Source organism: Heloderma suspectum, chromosome 2, assembly GCF_057233095.1.
Source record: "Heloderma suspectum isolate Gila_16-S chromosome 2, 16-S_ref, whole genome shotgun sequence".
Lineage (NCBI taxonomy): Eukaryota > Metazoa > Chordata > Lepidosauria > Squamata > Helodermatidae > Heloderma > Heloderma suspectum.
The window spans coordinates 112,138,053-112,154,022 of NC_139459.1; the positions used below are offsets into that span (position 1 = coordinate 112,138,053).

The following is a 15,970-nucleotide window of genomic DNA, read 5'->3' on the forward strand; positions in this document are numbered from 1 at the left end:
CCATTCATCACAATCTTATTTCTGAAAGCTCCTCCGGTGTCAAAGGGAGTTTCCCTTCCCAAAGGATGATAGTGGTGCTGTTAAAGAAACATAAGCACAAAGTTCCCTAGGCCACATGGAGCTAGTTACATGGTTCTTTGGATCCTTGCCATGGCTTCCAACTTGATTACGATCTATTTTCTGTTGGAAGTTGGAGGGGGCTGGGGATTGTAGGAGCATAGGAAGCTCCCTTATACTGAATCAGACCATGGGTCCATCTAGCCCAGTATTGTCGACACTGACTGGCAGTAGCTCTGCAGGGTTTCAGGCAGGATTCTTTCCTAGCCCTATCTGGAGATACTGGGGATTGAACTTGGGACCTTTTGCATGCAAACCATGTGCTCTTCCACTGTTTCTCTGTGTGTTGACTTTGGGGAAGAAGATCTTGGGTTTGGCATCCTGTTGTAGGAGGAAAGAATTGCCTATGCTATTTGTTCAAATAGACAGGTAATGTACTTGATCCTCTTGTCCCTTTGTCCTGCTAATTGGGCTACTTGGGAGAGGGAACATAGCTCAGTAGGTAGAACACCAATGGGGGATTTCCTCCAAATGAAAATAGCAGCTTCAGATTTTCCTCAGTAGCACTTCAGGGGAAGAAAAGGTGAAATTCCCCTTCCACTCCTGCTGTGATCCTGATCATTATCAATCCCCACCTAGAAATGTGAAGGCCCTCAAAAGCCTGGCGCTGGCACTGATTCATTGTCCTAGTTCATCCTATCACCTGTCCACAGTCGCTTGTTTAAGCCATGGTGAGCCATGGATCATACTAGGCGGTTTTTGAATATTCAAGCTGTGGGTTGTCATGTCATCTGAAACCTGGGACTATGGGTAACGCCAGGTTTAAACAACCCTTGCATAGCACATGGTCTGTTGTTGGGTTCGGACAACATGACAAGACGTGGCTTGAATATTCAGAATGGCTGCCGGCACGCGGTGGAGCCCACCATGACTTACTTAAGACACGATGGGCTGTTCAATCATTCGAACAACATCCATTTCTCACATCTAGCTTGGTCTTTAGAGATTAACTTTTCCCATTACAGTTCCAGTTATAGCTGAGGGATTCTAGCTGAATTCTTCCTTCCTGCAGAAGAAGTTTTGAATGACTTTTGTCATTGCCAAGTAGCTGCTGTGTTGCTATTCTTTCTTTTAGTATGGAATATTTCTATTCCTTAGCTTGTTACTTGATAGATTGTGCGGACAGGGTGATCTCACCTTTCTGGTAAGAAATGGATCAAGAGAAATATCTCTTTCATGTTTCTATTTTCTGTCAGGGAGCAATCCCATGGACATTGTCTGAGGACCACAGGATTTTTTGGTTTTTTGGCTTCATGCTCGAAGACAGGGCTTCGATCTCGGAGCCAGGAAACTCCCCTCCCCCTTGTAGCTGGTACGGAGTGAAGTGTGCCGGCTGCCTCTCCATACTTGATAAACAGAGTGTGGATACAGTGGAAAGGAGGTGTTCCTGGGGGTACGGAGGGGAGGAGACTAAGGCAGCTGGCTTATGTCTTTACCTGTTGCTGCCCCAGACTCCTTCCCTCCCCATCCCTGAAGTCTCCACTAGACAGGTGAAATCGCTCATCCACCTAAAATGCAGCAGGGGAGACACAGGACACCATTCTCTCTGCACAGGTTACTCATAAGCCTCTGAGTTCGTTGGCTTATGAGTACCCAGTGCACAATCCATAGGATTGTGCCCTAAAGTTAGATAATAGTGAATATACTAATGTTGTTGTTTTCATTGACATCCTATGGTAGATTTATTATCTGATTTATCAAGCATTTTTTATGAGGGCATTGCTAGTATTTTAATAGTGTTCAGGTACTTTAGCCTCATAAAAATAGATCAAACTTCTTTTGAACTGGATTTCCTCATAGCTTTTGACACATCGGCTGCTTCACACGTAATGGCAATTCCTGGGTTGTTTAATCTAGGAATTGCCATGGCTGAGTGAGAGTGCTGCCTCTTGTGTGCTCGTTGCTTCCACTTTCAATCAACAATCTAGGAATGCCCCATTCCTGGATTGTTATTGTGACGTCCAAACCTAGGAACAATGCAGACTTAACAAAACAATCACCCATGGTTTGTTGTTAGGTTAACTCCAGGTTGTTAAATCCCTAAACAGCTCAGAGTTCGTGGGTATGGATGTCATGATAACAACCCGGGAGTGGAGCATTCCTGGATTGTTGATTTAAAGTGGAAATGACAAGTGCACAAGAGGCAGCACATTCTCTCGCTCAGCCATGGAAATTCCTGGATTAGACAAGCCAAGAATTGCCATTACGTGTGAAGTAGCCAGTGTGTTAAAAATGGGCATTCCTGAGTTATTAATTGAAAGCGGGAACCACAAGTGCACTGGAGGCAGTGTGCTCATTAGCTCCCACTTGGCCACCACAATTCCTGGTTTAAACAACCCAGGAATTGCCATTACATCAGAACTGGGTCATCTTCTGATTGTAAAATGGTTTTTAAATTGTCTTTTAAATAGTGTGTTTCTTGAATATTTGCGAAGTTATTTATAGTTTGACTAACCTGTTCCTTTTACAGCTATCAAACTATGAAAGTCAGATTGCAAAGTTGCGAGCAGAAGTTGAGAAGGGTGAGGCTGTTCGACAAAGCCTGGAATATGACCTTGCTGTTGCAAGGAAAGAAGTTGGTCTGGAACGGTACTCATCAGAAGACAAATTATGTGAAGCAAACAAACACGCTGAACATCTTCAAGGTAAGATTCCAAACCCAGACTAAATAATGACCTGTGGTAGGAAATAGCCTTTGTCATATAAGCTGATACAGTGTCTTGGTTCTATTGATCACATTGTGGAGTTATTGCTTCTATCTGTGCCTCCTGACTCTTCCTTCACATTCTACATACCCTGCTACTTAAGGTAAATAAAATGACTAACATCTAGAATTGTCAGATTTTAACTGAATACTCTGCATGTGCCTTTCAAAGCAGTGAGAGAGGTTCTGTTAGCCCACCCAACATTCCTCTCTGGTGTGAGGCAAAAGTAGAATCCCATTGGATATCACATCTTAGCTACATAACTTTATAATGTTTCTTATACTGTTCATCTTTTTTGTTTATATTTTTTCTCAGTTTTTATATTCTCTGCTTATATGCTTTACAATCCCTAATGTTGTGGCCTTTCTAGAAATAAGTGACTCCAACCCCGCTTCACCACTAAAAGCATGAGGGTTGGTGAAAGTGAGTTATCATACATCTTTGATTATGGACTTAGAATTCTGTTTGCATTCATATCTCAGAAGCTGCATAAATACCACATAGAAACTCTTTAGAATCAGATCTGACATTTGATCTCTCTCTCTCTCTCTCCCCCCCTCCCCCTCCCCCTCCCCCTCCCCCATCTCTCTCTCACACACACACACACACGCGCACACACACACACACACACCACAACATTCTAAAAAGTTTTTTTTAAGTATTACAATTCCTTTCAAGCCACCTTTTAACATTGCATACAAAAGCTTTCTATGTGGAAATATTCAGGTGGAAAGCTTTTGGCTTTTTGGCAACTGTGGGAATATGCCTAAAATATAGTTTCCAAATTAGAAGCGGTAACCAGTGCTGAATCCTGAGTACTTTGCTCCTAGTTTCTCCTAGGTTGTAGCTTAATTAATATTTTTTCTCCAGTTGCTTAGAGACTTCTCCCTTTCTCTATTTGATTGCTTGGGGTTGCTGCTTTGATTGATTGCTTGAATTGATTGATTGCTTGGGGTTGCAATCAATCAATTGATTGATTGATTGGGGTTTAATTGATTGCTTGGGGTTGCTGCTTGGGGTTGCTGCTCTGTGGTATGTCGAGACACACTGTCTAGAGGGTTCCCCTGTGGGCGTGTGGGCTCCTTCTCTCTTTATTCTCCTCAGGCAGGTGCTTGGGTTGTGACACTTCATTTATCTTTTCCCTTCTTGATTTATTAATTGTTTCTTTTTGAAAGTCCTTTTTCTTTATTACATAATTTTAAATAATTTGAAATATAATTCAAGTCCCTGCATCTGAAGATGCATTCATGCACATGATGGTTGTCATAAAATGTAATGAAATGAAGCCTAGGGCACTTCCTGTAATTTCACAGTAGAACTGTGTGTATAGAAGTAATCATGGTTACTGTTTTCAGCACATCACAGTCACAGAACCTTTGACTTAGGGCAAAAATGTAAAAGGTATGGCTACTCTTGTCTCTCCCTCTGTTGCCTTTCCAGCTGTCAAATTTAGGTTGTAACGTCCTTGGGCAGGGACCTATCTGTTTTTGCTCATGAAACGGTATAAAGATCCATGTTCATTGATGGTGCTGTATGAATAACAACGTGTATATAATCCTGACTCTCATTGTTATATCTTACATGGGAATTTCTCACTTTGGACAAAATGTCACTATTTTTGTTCATGCTTGTTCTTAAATTGTGGAGTTTCTTTTATCGCCTATCAGATACTTCAGACAGAGACAACAAGAAGCTGCCTGAAAATCACTTAATGTAGACTATTCCTTGTCTGCCTTTTTATAGATAAAATGAAAGTGTGAGGGAAAAGAGACTCTGTAGGAGGGGAGTCTTGTGGCACACATAGGCTAATGACTAACAAATTTATTCTGGTACAAGCTTTCATGGGTACTGTCCATCAGCTGCAATCTGATGAGATGTTACAAGACTCTTATTGAGCAATCCTATGCCCCCCAGACAGTGTCTGGGGGCGGGGGGGAGGGCATACGATAGTTCGGTTTCCTGGCGGGCTCCCTTCCCTCTCCCCCTCATAGGCGGTGCAGAGAGAACTGCACTGGCTACTTCTCTGCACTTGGAAAATGGAGCACTGAGACAGGGAAAACAGAGCATACCCAGGGGCAGGGAGGGGAAGAGACCGGGGCAGCTATGATACGCTATATCGTAGGGCTGCCCCAGCCACATTCCCTCCCCCTCCAAGGTGCTACTGCTAGACAGGCAAAATTGCCTGTCTGGCAGAAATGCAGGATGGCTTGATCGCAGAGGCGAACTTGTTCGCCTTTGCTCTCGTCCCACCCTGCATTAGATAGTTGACAGCCCCCGAGTTTGGAGGCTGCCGGCAATCCGCATAGGATTGCCACCTTAGTTATTTCGGCTGCAAGAGACAAACATGGCTATCCCTCTTGAAATGATCCAAGTAACTTTTGGATAGTTTTCCCATGCTTGCCACCTGGAGGTATGCTTGCTGCTCACAGAGCTTCTCCACAACATTTAGAGGGGGTGCTTTTCTGTTTTTATTTTTTAAAGTGCTGTGACTTAAAGAGGGTTCAAGAAGGCTTTTCAAGAGACCAGTCAGGGGAGTTGTACCAAACTGGGCTCTTCTTTTCTTTTAGGCTATGTTTGCGAGCAAGTAGGCTATTAGTAATTTTGTAGGTGAGTAATTTTAATTGTTTACCAGTTTGATGTCAGTTTGGCTTAATATGTTGTGCTATATAGTGCTGTCTAAACCCTTAATCATACACAGTTTTTTTATCCATCTACCCTCCCTGTCTTTTGTTGTGCCTCTTTGGTATAAATGGGAAAACTTATTTGGGTGGGTTCTTGTATCAATTTCTTTATTTGTAATAATTCAGTACAAAAATGCAAATTGTAAGAAATCTGCTGCTCCAGAGTATTGCTGTCCTTTTGTTCCTTTTTTATATGTTCAGGTAGAAGAAAGAAAAAACCTTGTGCTTGTTTTAATAATATTTTAATAGTACTTAAGTTCAGCTAGCACATCGCCTTGTTTCTTTTCCCAATAGCAACGATCAGAGCTTTCCAGCAGAAGTTGAATGAGACAGAAAGAACCTATCACTTAGCTAAGCAGCAATGGGAGGAAAAACAGCAAAGGCTTATGAGTGACGTATCAGAAAAGGACCTCATTATCAATACCTGCAACAGCGAATATGAGTTACTTTTAAAGGAGAGGACTAAACTGGACAATATTTTAAAGGTTTGTCTTTATTCAAGTTGTAAGTACTGGGAGAATATAGAATGTTACACTTATTACTTTGTAATCCTTAAAAGCAGTGGAATCTGGTGGCTTCGATGTCAGTGGACAGTGAATCCGCTCCAGGTTTCAGTCAGAAACAGTCAGAATTCTAAAGGACCTATCAAAGGTGCAGAGCACCTTGGAATGTTCCTTTAGAGTTCTGACTGGTTCTAACTAAAACCCGGAGCGGATTCACCATCCTACTGACATTGGAGCCACCAGCCTCCACTGTTTAAAAGCACTTTCACCTCATCCTTCAGCAGAAAAAGGCTCCCATAGCAGCTTACAAAGATCAGTAATAAGATAGTCCCTGCCCCCCAGGCTTACAATCGAAAAGACCCAGTTGAAAAAGGGTGCAGAAAGGAGAAGGGAAAAAAGCAAACTCAGGCACTAATTCTTACAAAGGTGGTTCCACATAAGCTCCCATTCTCATCCCAAGCTTCTTCCAAGGAGCTCATGGTGGAATGTATAGTCTCCCCCCCACCCCCCATCTCTGCTGTTTTATCCTCACAATTCAGTGGTAGGTTAGGCTGAGAGACTGGCTGAAATATCTTTTTTCTTTATAGAAAGATTGCCACAACAAAAACTGTTCAGTGTAAACTGAACCAATGTTGAAAGTATTCCTTTTTTATTTTGTAGCGTGTCATTTCTTTCTCCAAATCTAGAGTCTCTTACCTTTGTAGTCTTAAAACTTTTGCCCCGGTAGAAGCCCTGTTGAAACCAAGGTTTGATAGCTTGTCAAGGGAGCGGGGAGGCAGCACTAAATCACAGAGTTGGGTGGGGCTAGCATGAATGGCGCTGTAGTTTACAGTCCTAGTTGGCAGGCAAAGTGGTTTGAACAAACTGTGGTTTGCTTCATTCAGATACAATGGCAAATTAAAGGGTTCTGCTTAGCAGAAGTAGAAGCTGTTCTTGTGCCCTCCATGCCAGAGGAGGAAGGCGCACACACATTGTCAGTATGTGGCCTGTGTATCTGGACTTAACATAAGGCCTATTCACTCAGACACCAAGCTTTATACACTGAATGCACAGTGAGTGATTTCTGTGAAGGAAAATAGTCTTGTGTGAATTGGCTCTTACTGTTCATAAATTAGGAAACCAGAATCAAAATTATATGTGACATAATTTCTGACTGGTAGTTTCAATTGCAACATTTTTGATATATAGCACCTCTGATTTTATTAAAGTCAATCTGTATCTGTATCAAGGAGACCAAGGAATGCTACAAGGAGCAGAAGAGCCTGATAGAGTCAGAGATCAGGGAGGTGACAGCAGAGGAGATTAGGTGTCAGGCAGAGCGGTGGAAAGGAGAAAGAAATGAACTCGAGTTTTTGTTGCAGGTATCCTTTGTCACATTAAATAACAGTACTGCTTACTAAAAGTAGCTGTGTCTATATTATAAGTTAAAGGTAGTATTAAATAAAGGTAGTAGCTATTAATGTGAGCTTTAGCCCTTCAGGGGTTGTTGGAATCACTCTATTGGAAGCTGAAATTGAAAGCTGATGTCTCTTGAAACTTAGACCTGGTTTGCACAATCAAAATAAGCCACTGTGGCTTACTTAAATTGTGGCATGTGCCGGGCGCATGCATGGCACAATTTTCATAATCGTTGCCTGGGCCCAGCTTGTCATGTTGTGTGAACCTGGGCAGCATGGCTTGTTGGAGGGGGAAACAACGCTCCAATAACTCTACAACAGCCCATAAACTATTGGAGGATTGTTTCCCCCGTCCAGTAAGCCATGCCGCCTGGGTTCCGACGACATGATATGCTGTGCCTGGGCAGTGATTATGGAAATCATGCTCTGCACGTGCTCGGCACATGCTGTGATTTAAATAAGCCACCGTGGCTTATTTTGATCGTGTAAACTGGCCCAGAGAATGGGATAGGCCGTAATGGCTGCTATTCCCCCTACTCTTTTTATTTTGGAAGGGGCAGCCATATTGTCCTGCAGGCATCAGCCTATACTTTGATTGGCTCCCTTGTCTTCATGTTTTTACTTGGATACCTTCCAGATCTAGATACCAGTGTTGATTGAACACTGGCTGAAATTGGTGTGGGTTTCTTTAGCTGTTTCTCTTTATGCTTTCCTGTGGCATGAGTATGAATGCTGAATTCTTTAGCAGTCAGATTTAACTGCACATCAAAAAATGACAAATGTGGACTATTCAGTTTCAGAGCCTCCTGTGTTATGTGTTTGTGAGTACTCTGAAAATGCTTGTCTCCTTTTGTACATGAACAATCAAATTGCAGACTGGGTCCCTTAATATTGCTCTTGAAAGCAGACATCGACTGTGACATGCAAATGTTAGTTAGAAAATCGTTGGGGTTTAGGCTTGGAAGTATTCTGTAAGAGACATAAATGCAACCTTGAACCACCTGAAGAGTTGTTTCTATGAAATTAGGATAATTAATCCTCCATGTTTTCAAGCAGATGCTGCAGTGTGGGTCTCCCCCGTGGTTCTTGTTTGCTTAGTGCTTTCTTATATAAAGGAAGATTGCCATTGGAGGATCTGTAACAAATACAACAGCATCACCTTGTGGCTAACAGCACAGCATTACATGGTAGATCTTAACATCTACTTTTAACACCTGGTTCTGCAAGTCAGTTAAACACACACAATTTGGAGCTATCCTTTTCTTTAGTTCTATTGAAATTGTGAGAATAAAACGTTTAAATCCAATTATTTTAGCATAGCTTGGTTGGACTGTGGAAAAACTGAACTGCATCTTATTTTTATTTATTTTATTTATTTACAATATTTATATACACATTAAAGATTTCAGAGCGGTGAACAACAAGATAAAAGGAATAAAAGAATAAAATACCGTATTAAAACATCTTAACATTTTTAAGTCTCCCTCTGCTATAAAAACATCATTCTGATATTTCAAATTCATAATAATGGCTATGTTCAGATGATCAGATCTCAGTTTAATAGCTGGAAATATGAACAAGCCTCTTGGCCATGCACACAGTCTCTTCCCTCCAACCAAGACATCTTCAATTAACTATAATTTACCATTTCATCTGAAGTAGGGTACTATAATTACCAGCTTTGGAACTAACCAGGATATGAAGCCATTGTTTCCTAGTTTGGAAGAAACAGGAACTGGTTAACTGAAGAGTTCCTGGTTTGTTTGCTCTCTGTGGAAGGGAACAGCAAAGAGGCTGCATTTGCAGTCAAGACGTTTATTCATATTTCAGTTTATTAACTGAGATATGATCATCCAAACCAGACCATTGTTTCATACCACTTTCATCTTGCCTTTTGAATACTACCATGTCATATTGTGATTGATTTCTCTACTCCTGTATGTCCATGTGTGTGCTATTTACCATTTATAAAAACATCTTAAATACAATTCTTAATTATTATTTTTGGTGCTGTTATTATTAAACTTCTTACTTCTGCCTTGTTTCAGGGTGCTGTACCCACTAGAAACTGGAATTCCCCATTTTAGAAGTAGCTGTTGCCCATTTTAGTAAGAACATACTGCATAAGTCTGCTGTGTGCACCGTCTCTGGATGCATGGCAACAAACTGGCATTCTAGCATTCATTTTACTTCACTGGATTAGAGTCTTCACACCTAGTTACAATATACTGCTGCCTGTGCACCAGTGATTGTGTCACACTTACAATCTGACTTCAAAGTTACATGCTTTCCACCAGCTCTCCTGTGCCCCCTGCAAACTTACAAAAGATGACTAAAAGCATTGGGCTCCATCCAACATCACACAAAAAGACTTCTGCGTACACAGTGAGATTTACCTTTCCTTCCTTCCTTCCTTCCTTCCTTCCTTCCTTCCTTCCTTCCTTCTCCCCTGTATCCACTCCCCAATCTTCTCCAGAGGGTCCCCAAACCCTCTGCAGTAACTTTGGGGGGGATATGCAGGGGGCTGGCGGGGGGATGCGTTCCATCAGCAGTGTCTCTTCTGCTGGTGGACGGACAGTACTGGATGCAACCCATTGTGATTAATTTTATAAGTTACTTATTTAATGCAAAAATACATTGGCCTCAGTCCAGAGATACCCATGAATAAAGGGGCACTATTTACAAGCAGCACTGAGAATAGGACTTGGATGTGGGTATATGTTTGCTTCCCCTTCATGGATCACTGCCTTGTTGTGGCGAAGGGGCTTGCATAACTCAGTGAAGCCATAAGCTACGCCGTGCAGGGCCACCCCAGACGGACAGGTCATGGCAGAGAGTTCTGACAAAATGTGGTCCAATGGAGAAGGAAATGGCAACCCACTCCACTATTCTTGCCAAGAAAACCCCAAGGAACATATCACAAAGCTAAAAGATATGACGCCGGAAGATGAGCTCCTCAGGTCGGAAGGTGTCCAATATACTACTGGGGAAGAGCAGAGGGAATTTCCAAGTAGAGCCAGAAAGAGTGAAGCGGCTGGGCCAAAGCCGAAAGGACACTCAGCTGTGGATGTGTCTGATGGTGAAAAGAAAATCCAATGTTGTAAAGAACAATAGTGTTTCGGAACCTGGAATGTCAGATCACTGAATCAAGGTAAGCTGGAGGTGGTCAAACATGAGATGGCAAGATTGAACATCGACATCTTGGGAATCAGCGAACTAAAATGGACAAGCATGGGCGAATTTAATTCAGGTGACCATCGTATCTACTACTGTGGGCAAGAATCCCTTAGAAGAAATGGAGGAATTAAGATTGCCGGGAGAATTATCAACAACCTCAGATACGCAGATGATACCACCCTAATGGCAGAAAGTGAAGAGGTTCTAAAGAGCCTCTTGTTGAGGGTGAAATAGGAGAGTTGAAAAGATGGTTTGAAACTCAACATTAAAAAAACGAAGATCATGGCATCTGGCCCCATCACTTCCTGGCATATAGAAGGGTAAGAAATCGAAGCAGTGACAGATTTTATTATCTTGGGCTCCAAGATCACCACAGACGGTGACTGTAGCCATGAAATTAAAAGACGCTTGCTCCTTGGGAGGAAAGCTGTGGCAAACCTAGACAGCATAGTCAGAAGCAGAGACATCACCTTGCTGACAAAGGTCCGTCTAATCAAAGCTATGGTTTTCCCAGTAGTAATGTATGGCTGTGGGAGCTGGACTATAAGGAAGGCTGAGCGCCGAAGAATTGATGCTTTCGAACTGTGGTGCTGGAGAAGGCTCTTACGAGTCCCCTGGACTGCACGGAGGTCAAATCAGTCAGTCCTAAAGGAAATCAACCCTGACTGCTCATTGGAAGGACAGATACTGAAGCTGAAGCTCAAATATTTTGGCCACCTAATACGAAGAGAAAACTCCCTGGAAAAGACCCTGATGCTGGGAAAGACTGAAGGCAAAAGGATAAGGGGACGGCAGAGGATGAGATGGCTGGATAGCATCACTGATGCAATGAATATGGACTTGAGCACGCTCCGGGGGAGAGCGCAGGACAGGAAGGCCTGGCGTGCTATGGTCCATGGGGTCACGAAGAGTCGGACACGACTGAACGACTGAACAATACGTTTGCTTGTTTTATTTATAATCCATTTATTAGTTTATCCTGGACTGTCAGCTTATGATATGAAATAACCACCAGAATATAAAACCACCCATCAAACCACAGATCGGCATCATCTATTAAAACCAACCTACTTGACAAGAGCGGTGTGGTCACAGAGATCCTAAAATCCCACCTGAGAGCCAAAGGCCTTTCTGAATAGAAAGTTTCTCCCCAGTTTTTTAAAAGCCAGGAGGGAGGGAGCCAGTAGGGCTTCCCAGGTGGCAGGGGGTTTCCAAAGGACTTGTGCTACAGTCGAGAAAGGTTTGGGTTTTACTGCTACCATGCTGACAACATCAGACAAGAGGACACACAGTGGGGTCTTCTCAGTACATCATAAGGCTGCCACCCCTGTGGAAATGTAGAGGACCAGGGTGCCAGTCATTTACTATCACTTGTAAATGCTAAACTTCAAAAACAAACATTTAAATATAGAAGCTTTTTAAAAAACTGAAACATTAAATATCTTGTTCTGCAGGAATTAGATTGCAAGCTTGTGCCCACATATATGCATTATGGTATCTAAAGCCATTTACTGCATGATTCTTTGAGTAATACCATACCTCTTCCCACCACCCCCAACCCCTGTTTTGGTTTGATAAAGGAACATAGCCCAGCTATGTCCTTTTTATTTAGGAGCAGAGTTTGACTTCCTAATATGGTATATTTGCTAAGTGCTCCTTGTGATGATCTTGTAAGGAATATGCTGTTAGAAGATTTACTATAATCTTTCTATTTTTCTGAACAGAAAGCTGTTCTAACAAATTGAGTCTCCGGTGTACCTCTGCCTAATTCACTGGATTCATGTCCTGTTTCTGATGCTAGTAGAAAGAGTCAGTGGTTTATTTAACTGGTTTGCAGTGAAACTCTCATGGATCTGGAGTATTTGAAAGCTTCAGCAAGTTTGGCTAGCCTGAAAATAAAGGTTTGCTAAATTCATATTTGTTAGCAGCCCCAGCACATTTGAGATCTTGCATGCCCAGTTTTCCTGTGGATTTTGCCCTATGGTTATTAAAATTACCTCACATGAGAAAGAAAATGGTAAAAATCCTCCTTAGCCAATGGTGTCTGGGGGTGCTTTTATATCCTATAGTTGTTGTGGATTCTATAGCATTTTTATGGAGGGAGCTGAATGTTTAGGATTAGCTTAATATGTTATGCATCCCCCCCGCTTCTTCAGTTGAGGAAAAGTTCTAGGGGCAGCGCTACCCTGGATTGGAGGGGAGAACATTGGAGACTTATTAACCTGATTTGCATATAATGACAGCCCATGGTTTAAACAACACATGGGTTATAGTGAAGAAGCAGGAGAGAGCAAACATGCTGCCACCTCTGCTTTTACACAATGTACAATCGATTTGTTAATAGGTTTTTGAGCATGACGTGCAAACCTGGACCAATGGGTTGTTTAGGGGCTAAACAATCCATCAGTCTGAATTCATATGTCATGCTCAGCAACCTACAAATGTGCCGATCATAGGTTGTCGATTAAAACTGGAAGTGGCTGCCATGCTATAGGCATCTGCTCTCTTCTGCTCGTTCCTGACAGCCCATGGTTTGTTTGTGTGAAGTGCTCCATAGACCTGGTTCACACATAGTGTTAACCCATGGTTTATTTAACCCATGTTTAATCCATGGTTTGTTGCCTTACCCATGGTTTGTATGGCAGATGACTGAATAAACCGTGGTTTGTTTTCTCAACTCCTGGGTTGTTTGTTTCCTTTTTCCTTTACCCACTCCCTCCCTGTATCATAAATGTCTTTGTGGCACTGTAGTTCCTAGATGTAGAGCAGATGGGTTTTTTTAACTGCTCTTGCCTGCTACCTCTGTAGCCACGTGAAACAACCCGTGGTTCTGGGTTCACATGTAATGACACCCCATAGTTTAAACAATCTGTAGTACACAACCCAACAACAAACCATGAGTTTTCTTTCTGGATTGTTTGTGGTTAACAAACTATGATTTATTAGCATGGCTGGGTTCACACATCACAACAACCCAGAATTCAACAGCTCATGGGTTAAATAAATAAATAATGGGTGAGTGTTATATGTGAACTAGGGTATAGTGTTCTTGTAATATTTGCTTTATTTACAAATATACAAGGAGAGCATAAGTAAAGGCACATGGTAGGTGCCACACTCTTAGTACCTCACATCAAATTTCTGAAAAGAAGCACCCTGTACCCAAGGTACTTCCAGCTTTCTGCCACCTCTCAGCTCTACATCTGGTTCTGTCTGTGTCCCCCCAAAAATGTCTTCAGTTCTTTCACATGCACATCTTACATCATCTCCTGTCTTTAGTCAGGGGAGGTCAGGACAGAAAACTCTCAATTGTTACCTCTTATTGAGAAAACTTCAGCCAGACACCTTGAGCTATTAATAAACAATCTCCCTAACGAATGGATGGCCAGCAGCCATAACTATTAATTTAGGCCTTCCATTATATATGGTCTACATTTGGTTAAGCATATTCCAGGGTAGTTCACTGCTGTTGTAAATTATTATGTAACCCAAGAATTTCCATATTGACATCTAAAGAAGAAAGTGATTTTTCCCTGCACCCTATTTACAGCATGTGTGAAAATAACATTTTTTGTTCTTGCAGTACAGCAATTTCTAGTATAAATACTCCCCCACCCCCTTTTCCTTTCCACCATTTGTTTTGAACTGAAACACTCTTTATGTGAGACAGGGGAAATTAAAAGTTAGGGGAAATTACAAATTACATCTGTGTTGGCTATACAGTATGACTTTGTACAACCCCGCACCCCACCAACAGATTCTAGAAGTCCAAGGATCTATATGATCTGTCATGCCATTCTGACCTAATTTTAGTATATGGGGTAGAGAGAGATGAGGTGCCATAGAGAAGCTGCTTACTACTCCCTGGGTCTCACAGCCTTGAGATGCAAGCAAAATGGCCTAAAGACTAAGGTTTCCCTTAAAACCTTAGTTTTAAAGGAAAGGGCTCTGGTTCTTTACAGACAGTTTCCTAAGGCACAGATGGCATGTGGGCAGCTTGGGCACTGCTGATATATACTTCCTTAAGCATTTATTTCTGTTTTCGAAGTGCTGCTAATAAGCATTATATAAATAAACTGATATTGGTGATGGACTGAAGTGCCGTTTATCATCTGCTGCTCACGGCTTTGCACGTTAGCACTCGCCTCCTGAAACGCCTCCTTAAAGATGTGTGAATCGGCAAAACTTGAGCTCGCCGAAGTTCTCCAAATTCCATCTCAAGGCTTGTTCCTACTCGAGCCCATATCAGATTGTGAGCTTAGTTTCTTTGTTTCGCATGAAAATCCACGCATATTTTCGTGCGTATTTTTTCAGATGTTTGCATTAATTGTGCTCATCTTTGAAATGTGCGCATCGTTCTCCCATTGACTCGCTTATTTGTGCACATTTTGCAAATGTACGCCTTTTTCACGTGTGTTTTTCAAATGTGTGCACACTGTAGAATGCATTTTGGGGGGGATTTGCAAATCACAGTGCAAGGTCGGAAATGTACAGATTTTGAGATTGTGTCCGAGTCTGTGTTCAGTCTAGAAGGTGAGAACTGGATAAATCTTGTTAAAAAATGAGCTGAAACAAATTTCTCATATATGCTATATGAGATATACCTATGCTAGTGTATACAGAATTGCAAAGGAGTTGGCTCTGCTCAATGTTTGGGGGGTAAACATGCTTTAAGCAAATAAATATTTAAACAATGATAGTTGGTCTTATATAAGTCAACAGCCTCTTGCCATTTTAGGCAAGTAGCTGTGCTTGTCTGGCAATATCAAAACTGCTTTAGCTTGGCCTGCCTATGATATGACTGAATCTTGAGTATTTATTCCTCTCTTGATTTCCTTTAAATTGGGTTATCTACTGCTTCAACCCCGCCCCTGGTATTTTCTACTTTTTTGTTTTATTATATGACTGACCAAAGAAGAAATGCTTGGAAATCCTTTCATTTAAATTAACTACCTTTTCTGATCAGGAAACAATCTGGTTTTTACTGGAAGACTTCCCACTTTTGGGACTTTTAGAACAGCTTTGTTTGCTTTGGCTGCTATGAAGCTTTGGGCAAAATAAATGGATCAGAATCGTTAGTGCAGGGCAGGGGTGGGGAGACAACAGATCTCCAAATGTCTTGGACTTCAACTCTCTGCATTCCTGGCCATGCTGGCTGGGACTTCTGGGAGTTGAAGTCCAAAACTTCTGGAGATTTACCTTCTGCTCACCTCTGGTGTAGGGCAGTCTGATATGATAACAGATCTTTTTAGTTTCAGCTAGGATTTTATTATACTGGGTAAAATAAATGTTTATACAGAATTTTTAAGATAGAGTTTGCACATTAGATTTTATTGTAACTTTTGTAACAGATTTTCTGAAAATGATCAAGGCAAACAGCTAGTATAATA

The 15,970-nt window shown here is 41.8% G+C and overlaps 1 protein-coding gene across 11 annotated transcripts in view; it reads left to right on the forward strand.

Moving 5' to 3' along the window:
* Positions 1–15,970, forward strand: part of CCDC171 (coiled-coil domain containing 171) — a 247,239-nt gene that overhangs the window by 19,826 nt on the left and 211,443 nt on the right. For 9 of the 11 annotated variants that reach the window (XM_084834548.1, XM_084834547.1, XM_084834545.1 and 6 more), the window contains exons 3-4: positions 2,588–2,762; positions 5,798–5,988. In XM_084834548.1, the coding sequence (XP_084690674.1) occupies positions 2,588–2,762; positions 5,798–5,988 (366 nt within the window). Of the gene's footprint in view, positions 1–2,587; positions 2,763–5,797; positions 5,989–7,235; positions 7,368–15,970 lie in introns of those variants that run through there. The other 2 variants (XM_084834552.1, XM_084834554.1) reach the window with 2 other exon arrangements.